Raw genomic sequence first — 20,210 nt, 5'->3', positions numbered from 1 at the left:
GTGCACCACCACCGTCAGAGACACTTGATTGCACTATGAGGGACCCTGTGCCAGTGCCCGCGCCCAAGAGTCGGCCTACCCACCTGTCCAGGGCAACGGCACTCGCACAGTGTCGTGCGCTAGGTGGTGACCCCGGCCATGGGGGGGGAGGCAGCACAGTTAGGGAGTTTTAGAAAGTGGCATATGTTGATGTTGGACATTCAACTGGTGCAAAAGGCGAAATAGGTCAAGTCCCAGGAAGAGGTGGACCAAAGCAAGCCATTTTTCTGTCACCCTATGTGTCATCAGGGGAAGGTGGGACAAAATCCTTGGAAACCCATGCGTGGTTCATTTTAATGAAGGTTAGATCATCCACATTTTGGGTTGACAGACGGGTCCTTTTTTCTGTCAGGATTGATCCAGCTGCACTGAAGACTCTTTCCGATAGCACGCTTGCAGCTGGGCAAGCGAGCTCCTGTAAGGCATATTGTGCCAATTCAGGCCAGGTGTCCAGTTTAGCGGCCCAATAGTCAAAGGGGAATGACCTGTGTGGGAGAACATCGATATGGGAGGAAAAGTAGTTTGTAACCATAGTTGACAACTGCTGTCTCCTGTCACTTTCCATCGATGCAGTATTACCAGTTGTGTGAGCGGTATTTGAAAAATCAGTCCACAACATTGTCATGAAACCCCTGTCTCCAACGCCACTTCTGCTGTGTGCACCACGAACACCTCTGCCAAGCTGCCCCCGGCCCGTACGGCTCGTGTGAGAACCATCACCGCTGCTGTGTGCTGGGAATGCCTCAAGCAACCGATTTACCAGAGTTGCTTGTTTATTAGCCAATATTAGGTCAAGGTTCTCCTGTGGCATGATGTTTTGTAATTTGCCTTTATAGCGTGGATCCAGGATGCTGGCCAACCAGTAGTCGTCATCGTTCATCATTTTGGCAATGCGGGGGTCCCTTTTTAGGATCCGCAAGGCATAATCTTGCAGCTGAAAAGAGGAAATCGGAAAACCAGGGGAAGAGTCTTGAGGAGATCATTTGCATATTCCCAGTGCCTTCTGGGATAAGTGAAGAGTCTCCGCGAGCTCAACGATCACTGGGTTTTGGCCGTTGCAGCTGAAAAGAGGAAATCGGAAAACCAGGGGAAGAGTCTTGAGGAGATCATTTGCATATTCCCAGTGCCTTCTGGGATAAGTGAAGAGTCTCCGCGAGCTCAACGATCACTGGGTTTTGGCCGTTGCAGCTGAAAAGAGGAAATCGGAAAAACCGCGCGAATCTGGGCTCATCTTTCATCGTTTTTAAGAAATCTCAAGATGGAAGAGGCCAGGAGCCATTTGGTGAGCTGCATTTCTTGCTACATGTTCACAGACTTACCAGTGGAAAAGCCAAACTTCACATGCCACAAATGCAAGCTTGTGTCCCTGTTGGAGGAAAAGTTGCAAAATCTCGAAGAGAGGTTAGCTACGTTGAAGATCATTAAGGAAGGTGAAGAGTTCTTGGACAGAGCAGAATTATCTCTTCATGTTACAGAAAGAGAAGAAATTCGAAGTGCACCTGAAGAAACAGAGGAATGGAGACATGTGACCCAGAGAAGCAGGAGGATCAGGAGGCAGTCAGCACCCATACTGCTCAGAAACCAGTACCAGGCTCTCACGCAGGAAAACAATGAAGAAATACATCAGGATAAGACTTTGCCAACAAGCAGCAACCTTGTACGCCTTCAGAGTCCTCCTGGATGGAGAAAGAAAAATGTTGTGAAGAAGAAACGGAGAGTGGTGGTCATGGGGGATTCCCTGTTGAGAGGAACTGAGGCCGCTATCTGCAGACCGGATATAACTTCAAGAGAAATGTGTTGTCTTCCAGGTGCAAAAATTAAAGATGTGTCTGACAGGATATCAGGACTCTTCAGACCTACAGATGACTACCCATTCCTGCTACTACATGTGGGGACAAATGACACTGCAAGAAACGACCTGGAAACCATCTGCAGAGACTTTGAAGACTTAGGCAAGAAAGTGAAAGAACTGGGAGCGCAGGTGGTCTTCTCTTCCATCCTCCCAGTGGATGGCCATGGAACAAGGAGGTGGAATAAGATTCTGCAGGTGAATAACTGGCTACGTCGATGGTGCCGTCAGCAACGATTTGGATTTCTGGATCACGGAGTGAACTACTTATACGATGGACTACTTGCTAGAGATGGGGTGCACCTTACGAAGACTGGAAAACATGTATTTGGAAGTCGCCTTGCTACACTTGTAAGGAGAGCTTTAAACTAGAACAACATGGGAAGGGAAGCAAAAGACCAGAAAAAGCCATACACCTGACAAATGCTATTGAGAACTCTGCTATTAGAAGTGGAAAGGAAGAACAAAGACAAAAGAATCTAATTAATAAAAATATTGGAGAAAGAGAAACCAATCACAAACTAAAATGTTTCTATACTAATGCACAAAGCATGGGCAACAAACAAGGAGAATTGGAACTACTAACACAGGAAAAGAAATATGATGTCATTGGAATCACTGAAACTTGGTGGGACAATACACATGATTGGAATACAAGACTAGAAGGATACAACTTATTTGCAAGAAACAGACTTGATAAACGAGGAGGAGGTGTCGCATTGTATGTTAGAAACGCGTATATCTGCACAGAGATTGAAGCTTCAGAGACTGGGAGTTCTGTGGAAACTGTTTGGGTAAGAATACAAGGACAGAACAATGGAAAGGACACCATTGTAGGCATTTACTACAGGCCGCCTGTGCAAGCTGAAGCTATGGATGAACTCTTTATGCATCAAATGGCCAAGTTCTCCAAAAAATATGACATAGTTGTCATGGGAGATTTCAACTATCCAGACATTTGTTGGGAATCTCTCTCAGGCAAAACTAACAGGTCAAGGAAATTCTTATCCTCTCTTGCTGACAACTTTATCTTCCAAAAGGTAAGGGAGAAAACAAGGGGAACTGCTACCTTGGATCTAATCCTTATAAACAGGGAGGAAATGGTTGAGGAGGTAAAAGTGGCTGGGACCCTAGGAGGTAGCGACCATGCTATTTTAGAATTTTGGATAACTAGAGGCGGAAGACCTGTGAAGACTCAGACATCAAGGTTAGATTTCAGAAAGGCAGATTTTAAGGGATTCAGAAAGAGAATTGGAGGGATCCAATGGCTGGATATCCTTAAAGACAAAAATGTCCAGGAAGGATGGGAAATCTTGAAAAATGAAATTCTCAAAGCACAGTTGTTAACAATTCCGAAAAGAGGGAAGAATAGGAAGCAGTTAAGGAAACCAGGATGGATGAACACAGAACTTAAGCACATGCTAAAAAGGAAGAAAAAAATGTTTATAAAATGGAAAGAGGGAGGCATATCTAAAGAAGAATATAATGCTGTCTGCAGAACCTGCAGGGCACAAATCAGATTATCTAAAGCTGAAAATGAATTGAGGCTTGCAAGAGATGTCAAAAGCAATAATAAAGGATTTTGGGGATATGTCAAAAGTAAAAGAAAAGTCAAAGATGCTATAGGATTTTTACAGGATGAAAATGATGAAATGGTAAGACAGGATGTTGAGAAGGCTGAACTTTTAAATTCCTATTTTGCATCTGTTTTCTCTCAGAAAGGAAATGTAACATCAACTGTTATTCACTGTCCTATTAAGGGAATAGAAGAATCCAGGATATCTATAAACAGAAAGATAGTGAGGAAACACTTAGCTAGCCTAAATGAATTCAAGTCTCCAGGTCCAGATGAATTACACCCCAGAGTACTGAAGGAGATAGCAGAAGAAATTTATGAACCACTCTCTATAATCTTTGAAAATTCTTGGAGAACAGGAGAAGTGCCAGAAGACTGGAGAAGAGCAAATGTTGTTCCTATCTTCAAAAAGGGGAAGAAGGTGGACCCAGGTAACTATAGGCCGGTGAGTCTGACTTCTATACCAGGAAAGATCTTTGAACAAATTATTAAACAACATGTATGTCAATACCTGGATAAGAATGAAGTGATTAAACAGAGTCAGCATGGGTTTGTAACTAATAAGTCATGTCAGACTAACTTAATTTCCTTCTATGACGGTATCACTGATTGGGTGGATCAAGGAAATGCTGTAGATATAGTATATCTTGACTTCAGCAAAGCATTTGACAAAGTCTCTCATACAATCCTTATTGAAAAAATGATTAAGTATGGAATGGACAAGGCAACTGTTAGGTGGATTCATAACTGGCTTAGTGATCGGACCCAAAGAGTGGTCGTAAATGGCTGCACATCCAGTTGGAAGAATGTCTCAAGTGGGGTACCACAGGGCTCTGTCCTGGGCCCTGTATTGTTCAACATCTTTATCAACGATTTAGATGAAGGAATTGAGGGTAAACTGATTAAATTTGCTGATGACACAAAGCTAGGAGGGATAGCTAATACTAGAGAAGAGAGAGAGAGGATTCAAAAAGATTTAAATAAACTGGAGAAGTGGGCAGCAACTAACAGAATGGTTTTTAACAGGGAGAAATGCAAAGTACTACATCTGGGCAATAAAAATGGAAAAAACATATATAGAATGGGAGGAATAGGGCTAAGTGACAGCACATGTGAAAAAGACTTGGGTATACTAATAGATCACAGACTGAATATGAGTCAACAGTGTGATGCAGCAGCAAAAAAGGCAAATGCAATTCTAGGATGTATTAACAGAAGCATACAGTCTAGATCACGTGAAGTCATTATTTCCCTCTACTCCTCTTTGGTCAGACCTCATCTGGAATATTGTGTCCAGTTTTGGGCACCACATTTTAAAAAAGACATCAACAAACTGGAGCAAGTTCAGAAAAGAGCGACCAGAATGGTGACCGGTCTGCAAACCCTGTCTTATGAGGAAAGGTTGCAGGATTTGGGAATGTTTAGTTTGCAAAAGAGAAGACTGAGAGGAGACTTAATAGCTGTCTACAAATATCTAAAGGGCTGTCACATTGTAGAAGGATCAACTTTATTCTCATTTGCACAAGGAAAGACTAGAAGCAATGGGATGAAACTGAATGGGAGGAGACACAGATTAGATATTAGAAAAAACTTTTTGACAGTTAGAGTGATCAATGAGTGGAACAGGCTGCCACGAGAAGTGGTGAGTTCTCCTTCAATGGAAGTCTTCAAACAGAGGCTGGACAGACATCTGACTGGGATGATTTAGCGAATCCTGCTTTGAGCAGGGGGTTGGACCAGATGGCCCAGGAGGTCCCTTCCAACTCTACGATTCTATGATTCTATGATTCTATGATTCTAATCTGACATGTGGGCCAATGTTCCCGGTGTCAATGATGCACTGCGAGTGCTGGGTGGAGGAGCACTTTCTGGCAAATCCACATCCCTCCAGTCACGCACAAACCCTGTACCAGACCTTGCCACGCCAACATTTTCACTTGCCCCACGAGATGCATCCTCCTCCCCTAAGTAATCATCCCCATCATCCTCCTCCTCCTCCTCCTCTTCTTCCTCCACCTCGTCCAGGAGAGGTCCCTGAGCAGACAATGGCTGAATGTCATCAAGGATTCCCTCCTCCTCTTCCTCCTCATCAACATTGGCTGCAGACGCCTGCTCCTTAAGGTGCGTCAAAGTTTGCATGAGCAGACGCATAAGTGGGATGCTCATGCTTAGGATGGCGTCGTCTGCGCTTACCAGCCGTGTGCATTCCTCAAAACACTGAAGGACTTTACAAAGGTCTTTCAGCTTCGACCACTGCACGCCTGTCAACTCCATGTCTGCTCTCAAAGTGCCTGGCCGTGTATCCTCCCACAAATGCATTATGGCCTGCCTCTGCTCGCACAGCCGCTCCACCATGTGCAGGGTGGAGTTCCACCTTGTTGCAATGTCGATAATGAGGCGGTGGTTGGGAAGGTGGAGCAATCGCTGCAGCTTCTGCATACGAACGGAGTGTACAGGCGACCGGCGGATGTGCGCGCACAGTCTTCGCACCTTCTGGAGCAGGGCTGTTAACTCCGGATAATTTTTGAGGAAGCACTGCACCACCAGGTTCAAGGTGTGAGCCAAGCAAGGTATGTGGCTGAGTTTTGAAAGGGCTATGGCTGCCACAAAATTACGGCCGTTATCACTAACTACCTTGCCTGCCTCAAGATGTACACTGCCCAGCCATGACTCAGTTTGTCGCTTCAAGTACTCGGCCAGCACCTCGGCGGTGTGTCTGTCGCCCAAACACATCATCTGCAACACAGCCTGCTGACGCTTTCCACTAGCTGCTCGATAGGGGGACACATCGTGTGCAACAGTGGCAGCTGCAGATGGAGTGCTCGTACGACTGCGCTCTGTGGACGAGCTGTCGCTTCTGGAGGAGGAGGAGGAGGGTCGAACGCCTACAGCCAACTGTTTCCTATACCGTGGGCTAGGCAGCACTGTCCCACCACCTCTGTCCCCTGTGGACCCTGCATCCACCACATTAACCCAGTGCGCAGTGATGGACACGTAACGGCCCTGGCCATGCCGACTGGACCATGCATCAGTTGTGAGATGCACCTTTCCGCTCACTGACTGCTTGAGTGCATGGACAATGCGGTCTTTCACATGATGGTGGAGGGCTGGGATGGCTTTGCGAGAGAAGTGGCGACTGGGTAGGTCATAGCGTGGTACTGCATAGGCCATGAGTTCGCGGAAAGCTGTGCTTTCCACCAACCGAAAGGGCATCATCTCAAACGAGATTAGTTTGGCAATGTGGGCGTTCAAACCCAGTGTACGCGGATGAGAGACTGAGTACTTTCTTGACCTACTCATAGTGTCTGGGAGGGTGAGCTGGACTTGAGAGCTGCATATGGTGGAAGTAGCGGTGGACAGGGCGGACTGAGAGAGGGTTGATGATGGTGATGGAGTTGTTGTTCTTTCTGATGGCCTAGAATCAGTCTTTTGTTGATATAACAGTGGGATTCCCTGACTGCTGTGGCCTTGCAACGACACCTCAACATTTGCTGCTGTGCTAACCGGTGGGCTTACAGTGGGGGAAACAATATAGCATTGCTGACTACCTTCGTTGTGATCAGTTACACATGTGGCACTTGAGGTTTGGTGTTGTGTCCACGCTTGCAAGTGCATGCTGGTTAAATGTCTAAGCATGCAACTGGTATTCAAATTTTTCAGATTTTTCCCTCGGCTAAAGGTCTTTGCGCACTTCTTACAGATAACCTTGGCCTGATCATGAGGATTTTGTTCAAAAAAGTGCCACACTGCACTCTTCCTACTTTGGCAGACATTTTGCGGCCTAGCACGCTGTGATCTTTTGACCCTCTGGACAAGCTGTCCAGCAACTCTTTTGATGTTTGGAACCTGTCTTTGGAGTGCTCCGGGCCTGCCAGATAACAGCTGTTGCGATGTCGATGTCTGCTGTGGATGCTCCTCATCTGAGCTATTGGAAGCAGCACCCTCTTCCCCCAATGGATGCCAATCTGGGTCAACAACTGGGTCATCCATCACCTCCTCTTCTATGTCATGTGCACCTTTCTCTGTGTCACCGTGTATGGTGGTATAGTGTGCGGGAAGGGGCACCTGAGTCTCATCAGGGTCAGAATCTGGCTCTGTACACTGCGAGGACAATGTAGTGCTCTGAGTGAATGTACCAGCAGAATCATCCATCAGCGGCTGTGCATCAGTGCACTCCATGTCAGATTCATCTTGGCCTGGGTAATTCACCATTTGACTTGATAATCCAGGCATGGTATGTGAAAACAGCTCCATGGAGTAATCAGTAGTATGGCCTGCGTCATCCTTCAATCTTGGTTGGGGTGAAGGACACAAGGAAAGGTGTGGTTCATGAACATGAGCCTCCAATGACGACTCAGTGCTTTTACTTTTTACAACTGAAGAAGAGGAGGCGATAGAGCTGGAGGCTGAGTCAGCAATGTAAGACAAAACTTTTTCCTGATGCTCTGCCTTTAAAAGCGGTTTGCCAACTCCTAGAAAACTAAGCGTTCGAGTCCTTATGTAGCCAGACGATGACGCAGGGTCAGCACCTCCTGCATTCGGTCCTATTTTGCTCTTGCCACTACCATCAGATCCACCACCAACACCATCATTACCAGCTGCCAACCCCCGCCCAATTCCACGGCCTCTTCCACCAGCCTTCCTCATTTTTGGTAGAAATGTAGACAAAATCCAACAAACTATATAGTAATGTAAAACAAGGTACAAGGTGTCTATAGGACAGGGGAGTTTTAGAATTTCTGCAGACACTTGTGGACAGTGGACACTTGTGGATTGTGTGCGGCCCACTGATATCTGAGCGCTATGTGACACGCTCGATGGCACAGCTGCCTGTGACCAAAGTGACGAGAGGATAATGGAGATTTTGAATCTCTGCGTACACTTTTGGACACTGGACACTTGTGGATTGTGTGCGGCCCACTGATATCTGAGCGCTATGTGACACGCTCGATGGCACAGCTGCCTGTGACCAAAGTGACGAGAGGATAATGGAGATTTTGAATCTCTGCGTACACTTGTGGACAGTGGACACTTGTGGATTGTGTGCGGCCCACTGATATCTGAGCGCTATGTGACACGCTCGATGGCACAGCTGCCTGTGACCAAAGTGACGAGAGGATAATGGAGATTTTGAATCTCTGCGTACACTTGTGGACAGTGGACACTTGTGGATTGTGTGCGGCCCACTGATATCTGAGCGCTATGTGACACGCTCGATGGCACAGCTGCCTGTGACCAAAGTGACGAGAGGATAATGGAGATTTTGAATCTCTGCGTACACTTTTGGACACTGGACACTTGTGGATTGTGTGCGGCCCACTGATATCTGAGCGCTATGTGACACGCTCGATGGCACAGCTGCCTGTGACCAAAGTGACGAGAGGATAATGGAGATTTTGAATCTCTGCGTACACTTGTGGACAGTGGACACTTGTGGATTGTGTGCGGCCCACTGATATCTGAGCGCTATGTGACACGGTCGATGGCACAGCTGCCTGTGACCAAAGTGACGAGAGGATAATGGAGATTTTGAATCTCTGCGTACACTTGTGGACAGTGGACACTTGTGGATTGTGTGCGGCCCACTGATATCTGAGCGCTATGTGACACGCTCGATGGCACAGCTGCCTGTGACCAAAGTGACGAGAGGATAATGGAGATTTTGAATCTCTGCGTACACTTGTGGACAGTGGACACTTGTGGATTGTGTGCGGCCCACTGATATCTGAGCGCTATGTGACACGCTCGATGGCACAGCTGCCTGTGACCAAAGTGACGAGAGGATAATGGAGATTTTGAATCTCTGCGTACACTTGTGGACAGTGGACACTTGTGGATTGTGTGCGGCCCACTGATATCTGAGCGCTATGTGACACGCTCGATGGCACAGCTGCCTGTGACCAAAGTGACGAGAGGATAATGGAGATTTTGAATCTCTGCGTACACTTGTGGACAGTGGACACTTGTGGATTGTGTGCGGCCCACTGATATCTGAGCGCTATGTGACACGCTCGATGGCACAGCTGCCTGTGACCAAAGTGACGAGAGGATAATGGAGATTTTGAATCTCTGCGTACACTTGTGGACAGTGGACACTTGTGGATTGTGTGCGGCCCACTGATATCTGAGCGCTGTGAGACACGCTCGATGGCACAGCTGCCTGTGACCAAAGTGACGAGAGGATAATGGAGATTTTGAATCTCTGCGTACACTTGTGGACAGTGGACACTTGTGGATTGTGTGCGGCCCACTGATATCTGAGCGCTATGTGACACGCTCGATGGCACAGCTGCCTGTGACCAAAGTGACGAGAGGATAATGGAGATTTTGAATCTCTGCGTACACTTTTGGACACTGGACACTTGTGGATTGTGTGCGGCCCACTGATATCTGAGCGCTATGTGACATGCTCGATGGCACAGCTGCCTGTGACGAAAGTGACGAGAGGATAATGGAGATTTTGAATCTCTGCGTACACTTGTGGACAGTGGACACTTGTGGATTGTGTGCGGCCCACTGATATCTGAGCGCTATGTGACACGCTCGATGGCACAGCTGCCTGTGACCAAAGTGACGAGAGGATAAGGGAGATTGGATTGCTTTTAAAAAAGCAGTTTGCGGAGCAGTGGGTGAACAGCAATGCCAGCGTGTCAGGAAGCCTTAAAAGGCAGCCCAACAACCAACACCACTGATACACCACAATATAGCCTCCCCTTGCACTGCACACACAGTGACTTGTGTGTTGTGCAGGCCAAATCGCTAGCAGCAGAAGCAGTTTTTTTGTCTTCTTCCCTGCCTAACGCTCTCCCTACAGAATCAGCAGCAACCTCTCCCTATACTAAGATCGGCAGAAGTAAGATGGCGGTCGGCGTGCACGCCCTTTTATACCCCCTGTGACGCCCACCAAAGCAAGCCAATCACTTGCATGCCCTTCTGAAAGATGGTGGTGACCCGTGCCTATGTCATCACGTTGCCCACAGTGTCCGTGGATCCTGATTGGCTGAAAAAGAGCGCAAAACAAACTTTTGAAACGCGACTTTGGCGCGTAAGTCGCCGACCTCGTGGCCGACCTCATCCTAGGGTCGGGTTTCGTTTCATGAAACCCGACTTTGCCAAAAGTCGGCGACTTTTGAATTTTTTCGACCCGTTTCGCTCAACTCTAATCAGTTCATGTCCGGAACATGCCTACAAGTATAAACATTTGGTTTTCTCTTTATGAAGCAAACATCAAATAGGACAAAACTGTAAACTTCATTAGCATAACTATTCACCCCCTAAAGTTAGTACTTTGTAGAGCCTCCTTTTGTGGCAATTACAGCTGAAAGTCACTTTGGATAAGTCTCTATAAGCTTTCTATATTTTGCCACTGGGATTTTTGCCCATTCCTCAATGCAAAACTGCTCCAGCTCCTTCAGGTTAGATGTTTCCTCTGGTGAACAGAAATCTTCAAGTTTGACCATAGATTCTCTTTTGGATTAAGGTCCGGGCTTGGACTAGGCCACCCCTAAAACATTTACACATTTCCCCTTAAACCACCCAAGTGTTGCTTTAGCAGTATGCTATGGGTAATTGTCTTGTTGGAAGGTGAACTTCTGCCCCTGTCTCAAATCACAAGACTGACTGAAACAGGTTTTGCTCCAGAATATCCCTGTATTTCACGCTATCCATGTTCCCCTCGATTTGGAAAATAATCCCTATCCCTGTTGCTGAAAGACATCCCCACAGCATGATGCTGCCACCACCATGTTTCACTGTGGGTACGGTGTTCTTAAGATGTGTTGGCTTGTTGTCAGACATAGCGCTCACCTTGGTGGCCAAAAAGTTCAATTTTGGTCTCATTTGACAATAGCACCTTGTTCCACACATTTGAGGGTTTCCCACATGTCTCTTGGCAAACTTAAGACCAACCTTACAATTTCTGTGTGAAATTAAAGTCTTTTTTTCTGACCACTCTTTCATAAAGGACACCTCTATGGAGTGTACGGCTTATTGGGGATGGAAAAATACTCTAGTCTCTGCTTGGGAACTCTGCAGTTCCTCCAGGGTTACCTTTGGTGTCTGTGCTGCCTCTCTGATTAATGCCCTCCTTGCCAGGGCTGAGCGTTTAGGTGGTCGGCCCTCTCTCGGCAGGTTTGTTGTGGTACCATGTTCTTGTAAGGGTGTGACAAAGACTGTCATATACCTGCCCCTGAAGACGGCAATTGTGGTGTGAATACTGACTTCGTTTTAGTGCGTTTTATTGTATGAGGGGAAATGCGTAACATGTAATGTAAAGTGCATGGAGTGTTATAGGTACTGATGCTCCTGTGTGGGTACTGTATTGGTAATGCCTGAGGTAGCCTGGTACACTCAGCTCAGCTCAGGGTTAGGGACAGTATAGAACATGGTTTAGTTAGTGATATAAAGGAACATTTGGGCAGATAGGCAGTGATGGGCCTTTTTAGTGTACTATACAAGTTAAATGTTTGGGATCAGCCCAGGAGAGAAGGAGGAATGATCAAGTTACCAGGGGTAGTATTTCATGGTTTAGTCAATCTGAGTTAGTGTGTGAGGTTCCTATCAAGATCAAGTGGCAGTGGGCTGGAGGCATGTGAACTACATATTATTCTGGCAGCAGGTCATACCGAATTTCCTACGAACTTTCCATGTAATGTTTGGGACCTATGGCCTGAATTAGGCACTGGAAAGCGTGCCTTAATCCCTTCCATACAGAGGAAGCCAGATGGGGAAATGCGTGAGGGAAATGTAACAGATCTCGGGAGTGCTGTGGTGTTGGATGGGAAGTCACTGACAGAAGGAACAAGCTTAGGGATAGTCCGAGCTGAATGTAAGCAACAGCTCGAAGTGTACTGTGCTGATGAAAATGGAATTGGAGGATGTTGTGCCCAATACTGCGTTTTAAAGGCTGATGTAATTGAACTGTCCATTAAAGTTGAACTTGATATAATGAACCAGGTGTCCCCTGATGTGTGTGCAGCTAATCCTGGACCTAAGGACGTGGATGCAGCGGAGGCATCTGGCCTGCAAGTGAGTACAATGCGGAGCACGAGACTAATGAACCGGGACACTAATTGTTTATGGGGTGCCAAGGCGTGGAGAAGCAGAAGCTGAGTGGCCTAGTCAAAGTCCTGACCTTAACCCCATAATGATGAAGGGTACTTTTGGTTTTGTATTTTAATTTTTTGCTCCCCTTCTTCCCAGAGCCATAACTTTTTTATTTTTTGATCAAAATGGCCATGTGATGGCTTGTTTTATTGCAGCCCTGCTCCATGTAGCAGAAATACTCACTTGCTATGAGCGCCGACCACCAGGCAGCGCGCTTAGCGATACAGCAATGACAACCACAGAGGGGTGTTCTCCTGACCCTGGATTGTCATGCCAATCCATCAGTGACCCGCGGTCATGTGACACGGGCGCCGACGGGAGGAGGTAATGACACGCTTCCTACGTGTGCATGTTAAATGCCCGTCAGAGTTTGACAGCGGCATTTAACATGTGAACAGCTACATGTGAATTGCGATTCCACCTGCAGCTGTTTCGGGCACATGACAGCTGATCAGATCAGCTGTCATGTCCCGGAAAATGTGCGGGCTCATTGCACCAAAGAGGGGGAGGGGTCCAATGACGGAATCTGTCCGTCACTAGACATTAAGGGGTTAATCCGAGTAAGATGCTGTGCAATGACTTTAAAAAGGCGGTTCATGCTTGGAAACCCTCCAATGTGGCTTAATTACAACAATTCTGTAAAGATGAGCGGCCAAAATTCCTCCAGAGTGTTGTAAAAGACTCATTGCCAGTTATTGCAAACGCTTAATTGCAGTTGTTGATGCTAAGGGCGACCCAACCAGTTATTAGGTTTAGGGGGCAATCACTTTTTCACACAGGGCACTGTAGGTTTGGATTTCTTTTTCCCATAATAATAAAGACCTTCATTTATAAACTACATTCTGTGATTACTTGTGTTATCTTTGTCTAATATTTACATTTGTTTGGTGATCTGAAACATGTAAGTATGACAAACATGCAAAAGAATAGGAAAATCAGGAGGGGGCAAACACTTTTTCACACAACTGTATATATATATATATATATATATATATATATATATTTTTTTTTTTTTTTTAACAAGGTGCAGCCTGAGCCTGTGGGGGTGACTTTATTTTTGCACATCAATCTTCCTGACACTAACTTTCCAGAAGACATTACTGGAGTTCCAGAAATGACGGGACGTACTTATGTAGTTCACCTCTGGGCTCATGTGTGGGAAGGATAAACAGCAACATCAGTTGTTTTCTTGCTGAATGACCGTGTAAGCAAAAAAAAAAAAAAAAACGGAAATTAATGGATTAATTTTTTTTTTAAATTGAAACCTTCTAAATCTACAACAGGAGTTTTTTTTTCTTATTTTGGGACTTCTCCGTAAGTAAGAACATAGTAATAACTAATGGGTGAACTTCTTAGTTCTATCTCCATTCATCTCCTGATAATCAGACGGTAACTTAATAAAACCCTTAATGTGGACCCACTCCCTGTTAGCAGTTCTCCGTTGGTCTCATCTCATAGTAGGAGGAAATCCCTCTTAGACAGGGTTTCCTGACTCATTAGTGGCAGGTATCAATCGAGATCATACAATATACAGAATTCTCAACCATATTCAGCACATAGAGAGGGATTCCTGCTCTTCATTTCTTAGTTAGCATTCAGACAGAAACAGCAGCAGTAACATGGAGCAAAATAATATACAGCACTATTGAGCAGTGTAGATGGGAATCCAGCCCTGTGGTGAGGTAAGAGACTCACTAGAAAGCTCAGCACGATCTTGCTGTCTCTCTCTCTCTGCCTGTTTCCTCATCCTGCTTCTCTCTCCTTCTCACCTCTCCGAACTTCATAGAGAATAATTGGAGGTGTAAACTAACACCTCACTGTGTTGACAGTCCATGAGGATTAAGCTGTTTTTTTCAGCGTGGATGGTAAATTCAGGAATGAGAGTGGTAGGAAAGAAGTGGCTCATAAGTAGAGAAAAAAAAGCAGAATTATCTGATATTATTTCATGTTTATGGAGAATTAAATTCAGAGTGACTTGAGTAATTCTTAGCATTTTGTTTGATACAGAAGTTTTAACATTTAGCAGATGTGGCTGTGCTGATTCCCACGACTGTCTTATATGTTGTACTTATCCCTGCTCCAATAAGATGTCCAACCACCACACACAGAGGAGGCTGGGTTTCGCAGCACAAAAGCTTTAGCATAGGCTTAGTGGTCATCAATGAGTCCAGATCTAAATCCCATTGATCCCCTGTGGAGAGAGATCTTACAATTGCTGTTGGGAGAAGGCGCCTTCACATATGAGAGGCCGGGAGCAGTTTGCAGAAGAAGAATGGTCCAAAATTCCAGGTGAGAGGTGTAAGAAGCTTGTTGGCGGTCATAGGAAGCGATTGATTCCACTTTTTTTTATTCCAAATGGTGCAACCAAATATTAAGTTGAGGGTGCCAACAATTTTATCCGACCATTTTTGTTGTTTTGTGTGAAATGATGTCCAATTTGTAATTTTTTTCTCTATTTTGGGATTGCTCCAATACACAGAAAGGAAATAAACATGTGTATAAGAAAATATGAGTAACTGCAATAATTTTTAGGAGAAATATTTCATTTTCTGGAAGAATTTCAAAGGTGCCAACACCTTCAGCCATGACTGTATGTATAATAGTAACACTGTTTAATCACTGGAATATTCATATGAAATTGTTCATATATTTAGTTAATTGTAACATGATTGTATTAACTTTTGGCACATATAGACCTGTGAAACCGAAACATTGCCATATGATAGATACAAAAGTGAGTACACCCCTCAGTGTTTAAATTTGGTGTTCTATAAATAACTCAACACAGCTATTAATGTCTAAACAGCTGGCAACAAAAGTGAGTACACCCAGGGTCGTAACTACGGGTCACAGAAGTTTCCACTGCGACCGGGCCTGGGGGGAGTCAGGGGCCCGGCAGGTCAGACCATGATATTTCCTAACCATCCCAATTCTCGCGGGACAGTCCTGTTTTTGACCCCCCCCCCGAGCCCCGCCCAGGAGTCTATTCTTCCCTCCTGCACTGCACTGAGCCGCCACGCCCGCCCATGCACCCCATCCTCGCCCTACCAGATAGACCCGCCGCAGCCCCCCACAGCCTGCAATGACGTCCTAGGCTGTTCTTTTCTGCGCACACAGGACCTGTGATGAGGTCACAGGAGGGGAGGAAACAAGGGTCACATGATCAGGGGCCTCCGTGTCTGCAGGAGTCTGCTGTGCTGTTGTCATGGTGCTGGATGAGGGCAAGTGTATGTGTGGGATCAGGAGGGGTTTACAGTGTGGATGTAGCGGAGCCGCGTGTGTACGAGGTGTACGGAGCGGAGCCGCGTGTGTACGAGGTGTACGGAGCGGAGCCGCGTGTGTACGAGGTGTACGGAGCGGAGCCGCGTGTGTACGAGGTGTACGGAGCGGAGCCGCGTGTGTACGAGGTGTACGGAGCGGAGCCGCGTGTGTACGAGGTGTACGGAGCGGAGCCGCGTGTGTACGAGGTGTACGGAGCGGAGCCGCGTGTGTACGAGGTGTACGGAGCGGAGCCGCGTGTGTACGAGGTGTACGGAGCGGAGCCGCGTGTGTACGAGGTGTACGGAGCGGAGCCGCGTGTGTACGAGGTGTACGGAGCACAGCCGCGTGTGTACAAGGTGTACAGAGCGGAGCCGTGTGTGTACGAGGTGTACGAAGCAGAGCCGTGTGTGTGTGTGCGAGGTGTACGGAGAGGAGCCGCGTGTGTACGAGGTGTACGGAGCACAGCCGCGTGTGTACGAGGTGTACGGAGCGGAGCCGCGTATGTACGAGGTGTAGATGTGCATGTATTTTGTCATGGGGGGGGCCCCATTTGAAAGTTCACACTGGGGCCCATAACTTTGTAGTTACGCCACTGAGTACACCGCTAGTGAAAATGTCCAAATTGTGCCCAAAGTGTCATTATTTTTTGTGCCCACCATTATTTTCAGGCACTGCCTTAACTCTCATGGGCATGGAGTTCACTATAGCTTCACCGGTGGCCACTGGAATCCTCCTCCATGACGATATCATGGAGTTGGTGAATGCTAGAAACCTTTTGTTCCTCCACCTTCTGTTTGAGCATGCCCCTCAGATGCTCAATAAGGTTAAGGTCTGGGGACATGCTTGTCCAGTCCAGAAACTTTACCCTTAGTTTCTTTAGCAATGCAGTGGTCATTTTGGAGGTGTGTTTGGGATAGTTATGTAGGAATACCGGCCTGTGGCCCAGTTTCTGAAGGGAAGGGATCATGCTCTACTTCAACATGTCACAGTACATGTTGGCATTCATGGTTCCCTCAATGAACTGTAGCTCCCCACATCTGGAAGCACTCATGTAGCCCCTAACTATGACACTCCTGCCACCATGCTTGCCTGTAGGCAGGATACACTTGTCTTTGTGCTCCTCATCTGGTTGTCAACACACACATTTGACACCATCTGAACGAACTACGTTTATCTTAGTCTCATAAGATCACAGGATATGGTTCCAGTAATCTATATCCTTAGTCTGCTTGTAGTCTCATAAGATCACAGGATATGGCTCCAGTAATCTTAGTCCGCTTGTCTTCAGCAAACTAATTGTGGGCTTTCTTCTGCATCATCTTTAGACGAGGCTTCCTTCTGGGACGACAGCTATGCAGACCCATTTAATGCAGTGTACGGTGTATGGTCTGAGCACTGATAGACAGACACCCCACCCCTGTAAGCTCTGCAGCAATGTTGGCAGCACTCCTACGTCAATTGTGACAAGACGACCTCTGGATATGACGCATTCGATCTCCTTGGTCGACCATGGCGAGGACAGTTTTAAGTGGGACCTGTCTTGTTACACCGCTGCATGGTCAGGTTCAGGGTGTCGGCGATCTTATAGCCTCGGCCATCATTATGTAGAGCAATGATACTTTTTTTTTTTCAGATGTTCAGAGAGTTCTTTGTGATGAGCCGTCATGATGAACTTCCAGTGACCGGTATGGGAGAGTGTGAGAGCGATAACACCAGATTTACACCCCTGCTCTCTATTCACACCTAAGACCCTGTAACACTAATGAGTCACATGAGGAAAAATGGCTAATTGGGCACAATTTGGCCATTTTCACTTAGGGGTGTACTCACTTTTGTGTGATACTGTAGATAATTGATAAGCTAGACAGACAGAGAGAAAGATAGACGTGAGGAGATCTGGGCTGGTCACTGGGTTGAAGTCTCCGGATAACAATGTGCTCGGTGTAATCCTTTTTATCTTATAATCTACGGCACTTTTAGCTTTGTCGGCATTTTTCCTGCATTGTGGATGTAACCGGATTTGTGAGACTTATCTGTTTGTGGTGACATCAGCGGGAGAAGACTCATCACTCAATTACTCAATGCAACCTCCTGTCACATATGGTTCATATATCACAGAAAATCCCCATCATCTCTGCAGCAAATCCCCTGTGCACAGTCCGCTGCGTCTGTCCAGCAAACTATGAGGCCGCTACATTGACGACGTCCCCGTCGGAGAGATCTACGGAGTGATTTGTGCTTTTGCTCATCCAGAATGTTCTTTACGTACAAGTCGGAACGACTGCGATGGAGAATTCGTTCAAAATGGGTGAAAAACAGAAAATGATGTCCCGAAAGATTCCATCATCCATTGTAACCGGAAAGTGCCAGATTACCAGATATTATAAATTGCTGGATGCTCATGGAATAGAACGTAGAAATAATTTATAAATATAAAAGTTTTCCAGATATAAAAAGGATAATGAGCAGAGAAAACCAAAGACTCTGGTGATTGAGAGAACACTAGAGATTGCTACATTACATTTTTACATAATATTTAGATTCTACTGAATCCAACGTTTTTGTGACTTGCTTTGTGCAAATTCGGGAAAATTGGTATATAGCCACTAATTTGTAGAGAATTGGGAAAAGGGTGCAATATTGATAGATAATAGACAGATGATAGATAGATAGATAGATAACCATAATCGTCTCTTCTACAATTTCTTACCCGTCGGCTTGCTCACTCCCAGCATCCCAGCCTGTCCAAGAATTTTGAACACATGATGAGCTGGAAACTGCTCCTCTTTTTCCCACTGATCTACATAAGGGTTAATTTCCGTGTCTATTATCTGTAGGAAGAGAATTCAAAATTATTTTCATTCTTTTTCTTGCCCCGTAGAATTGCTATACCCTGTGAAACTTGTTGTATCTGTAGTCAATCTCATTTTATTTTATTGAGCTGTGAGATGTTTCTGCTCCGAGCCCTCGTGAGGATTTATGTTCAGTGCACTTGTTTATGGTTTGTCTGGTAATTTCCAGCAATGTATTCGGTGCATGCTGTGTGTCTGTGATTAGTGCTGAGCCGTGCTAACGCTGCAGCAGCTTAGGAGTTAATGTCAGCTGCCCAGAAAACTCTAAAAGGGGAGACAATGGTTATTTATGGGCTAACTTCTATCCATTAAGTGTGAATTACAGAGCGCCAGTGTCGGTTGCAGGTAGGAGGCAACAAGGATCAAATAACTGCACCTGAAGTAACCAAAAACAGAAGGAAGAAACTGGCGTTTGACACGGCGCCACACAAAATTTTGAATATGTAAAATGAGAGTAACGGGACTAGGAGAAAATGTGTAACTGGGTTAATAACAATCATAATCACAGATGCAGATTCCTTACTGTACAAGCAGTGAGACTATGGATTCTTTACTGTAAGAGCAGTGAGAGTATGGATTCTTTACTGTAAGAGCAGTGAGAGTATGGATTCTTTACTGTAAGAGCAGTGAGAGTATGGATTCTTTACTGTACGAGCAGTGAGACTATAGATTCTTTACTGTAAGAGCAGTGAGACTATAGATTCTTTACTGTAAGGGCAGTGAGACTATGGATTTTTTACTGTAAGAGCAGTGAGACTATGGATTCTTTACTGTAAGAGCAGTGAGAGTATGGATTCTTTACTGTACGAGCAGTGAGACTATAGATTCTTTACTGTAAGAGCAGTGAGACTATAGATTCTTTACTGTAAGAGCAGTGAGACTATACATTCTTTACTGTAAGGGCAGTGAGACTATGGATTCTTTACTGTAAGATCAGTGAGACTATGAATTCTTTACTGTAAGATCAGTGAGACTATGGATTTTTTACTGTACAAGCAGTGAGACTATGCATTCTTTACTGTACGAGCAGTGAGAGTATGGATTATTTACTGTAAGAGCAGTGAGACTATGGATTCTTTACTGTATGAGCAGTGAGACTATGGATTCTTTACTGTAAGAGCAGTGAGACTATGGATTCTTTACTGTACTAGCAGTGAGACTATGGATTCTTTACTGTACAGTGAGACTATGGATTCTTTACTGTATGAGCAGAGAGACTATTGATTCTTTACTGTATGAGCAGAGAGACTATGGATTCTTTACTGTATGAGCAGAGAGACTATGGATTCTTTACTGTATGAGCAGTGAGACTATGGATTCTTTACTGTAAGAGCAGTGAGACTATGGATTCTTTACTGTACTAGCAGTGAGACTATGGATTCTTTACTGTACAGTGAGACTATGGATTCTTTACTGTATGAGCAGAGAGACTATTGATTCTTTACTGTATGAGCAGAGAGACTATGGATTCTTTACTGTATGAGCAGAGAGACTATGGATTCTTTACTGTATGAGCAGAGAGACTATG

General features: G+C 45.6%; 1 protein-coding gene across 6 annotated transcripts in view; it reads right to left on the bottom strand.

The window, feature by feature from the left end:
• The window catches only part of LOC141095756 (probable acyl-CoA dehydrogenase 6), a 100,319-nt gene that overhangs the window by 51,508 nt on the left and 28,601 nt on the right, over nt 1-20,210 (bottom strand). For all 6 annotated transcript variants that reach the window (XM_073582054.1, XM_073582055.1, XM_073582053.1 and 3 more), the window contains one exon: nt 18,541-18,661. In XM_073582054.1, coding sequence (XP_073438155.1) covers nt 18,541-18,661 — 121 coding nt within the window. The remainder of the gene's footprint in view (nt 1-18,540; nt 18,662-20,210) is intronic.

This window comes from Dendrobates tinctorius, unplaced genomic scaffold (genome assembly GCF_039654945.1).
Source record: "Dendrobates tinctorius isolate UK_male_01 unplaced genomic scaffold, ASM3965494v1 ptg000070l, whole genome shotgun sequence".
NCBI lineage: Eukaryota > Metazoa > Chordata > Amphibia > Anura > Dendrobatidae > Dendrobates > Dendrobates tinctorius.
This window is presented reverse-complemented; position numbering and strand designations above follow the sequence as displayed.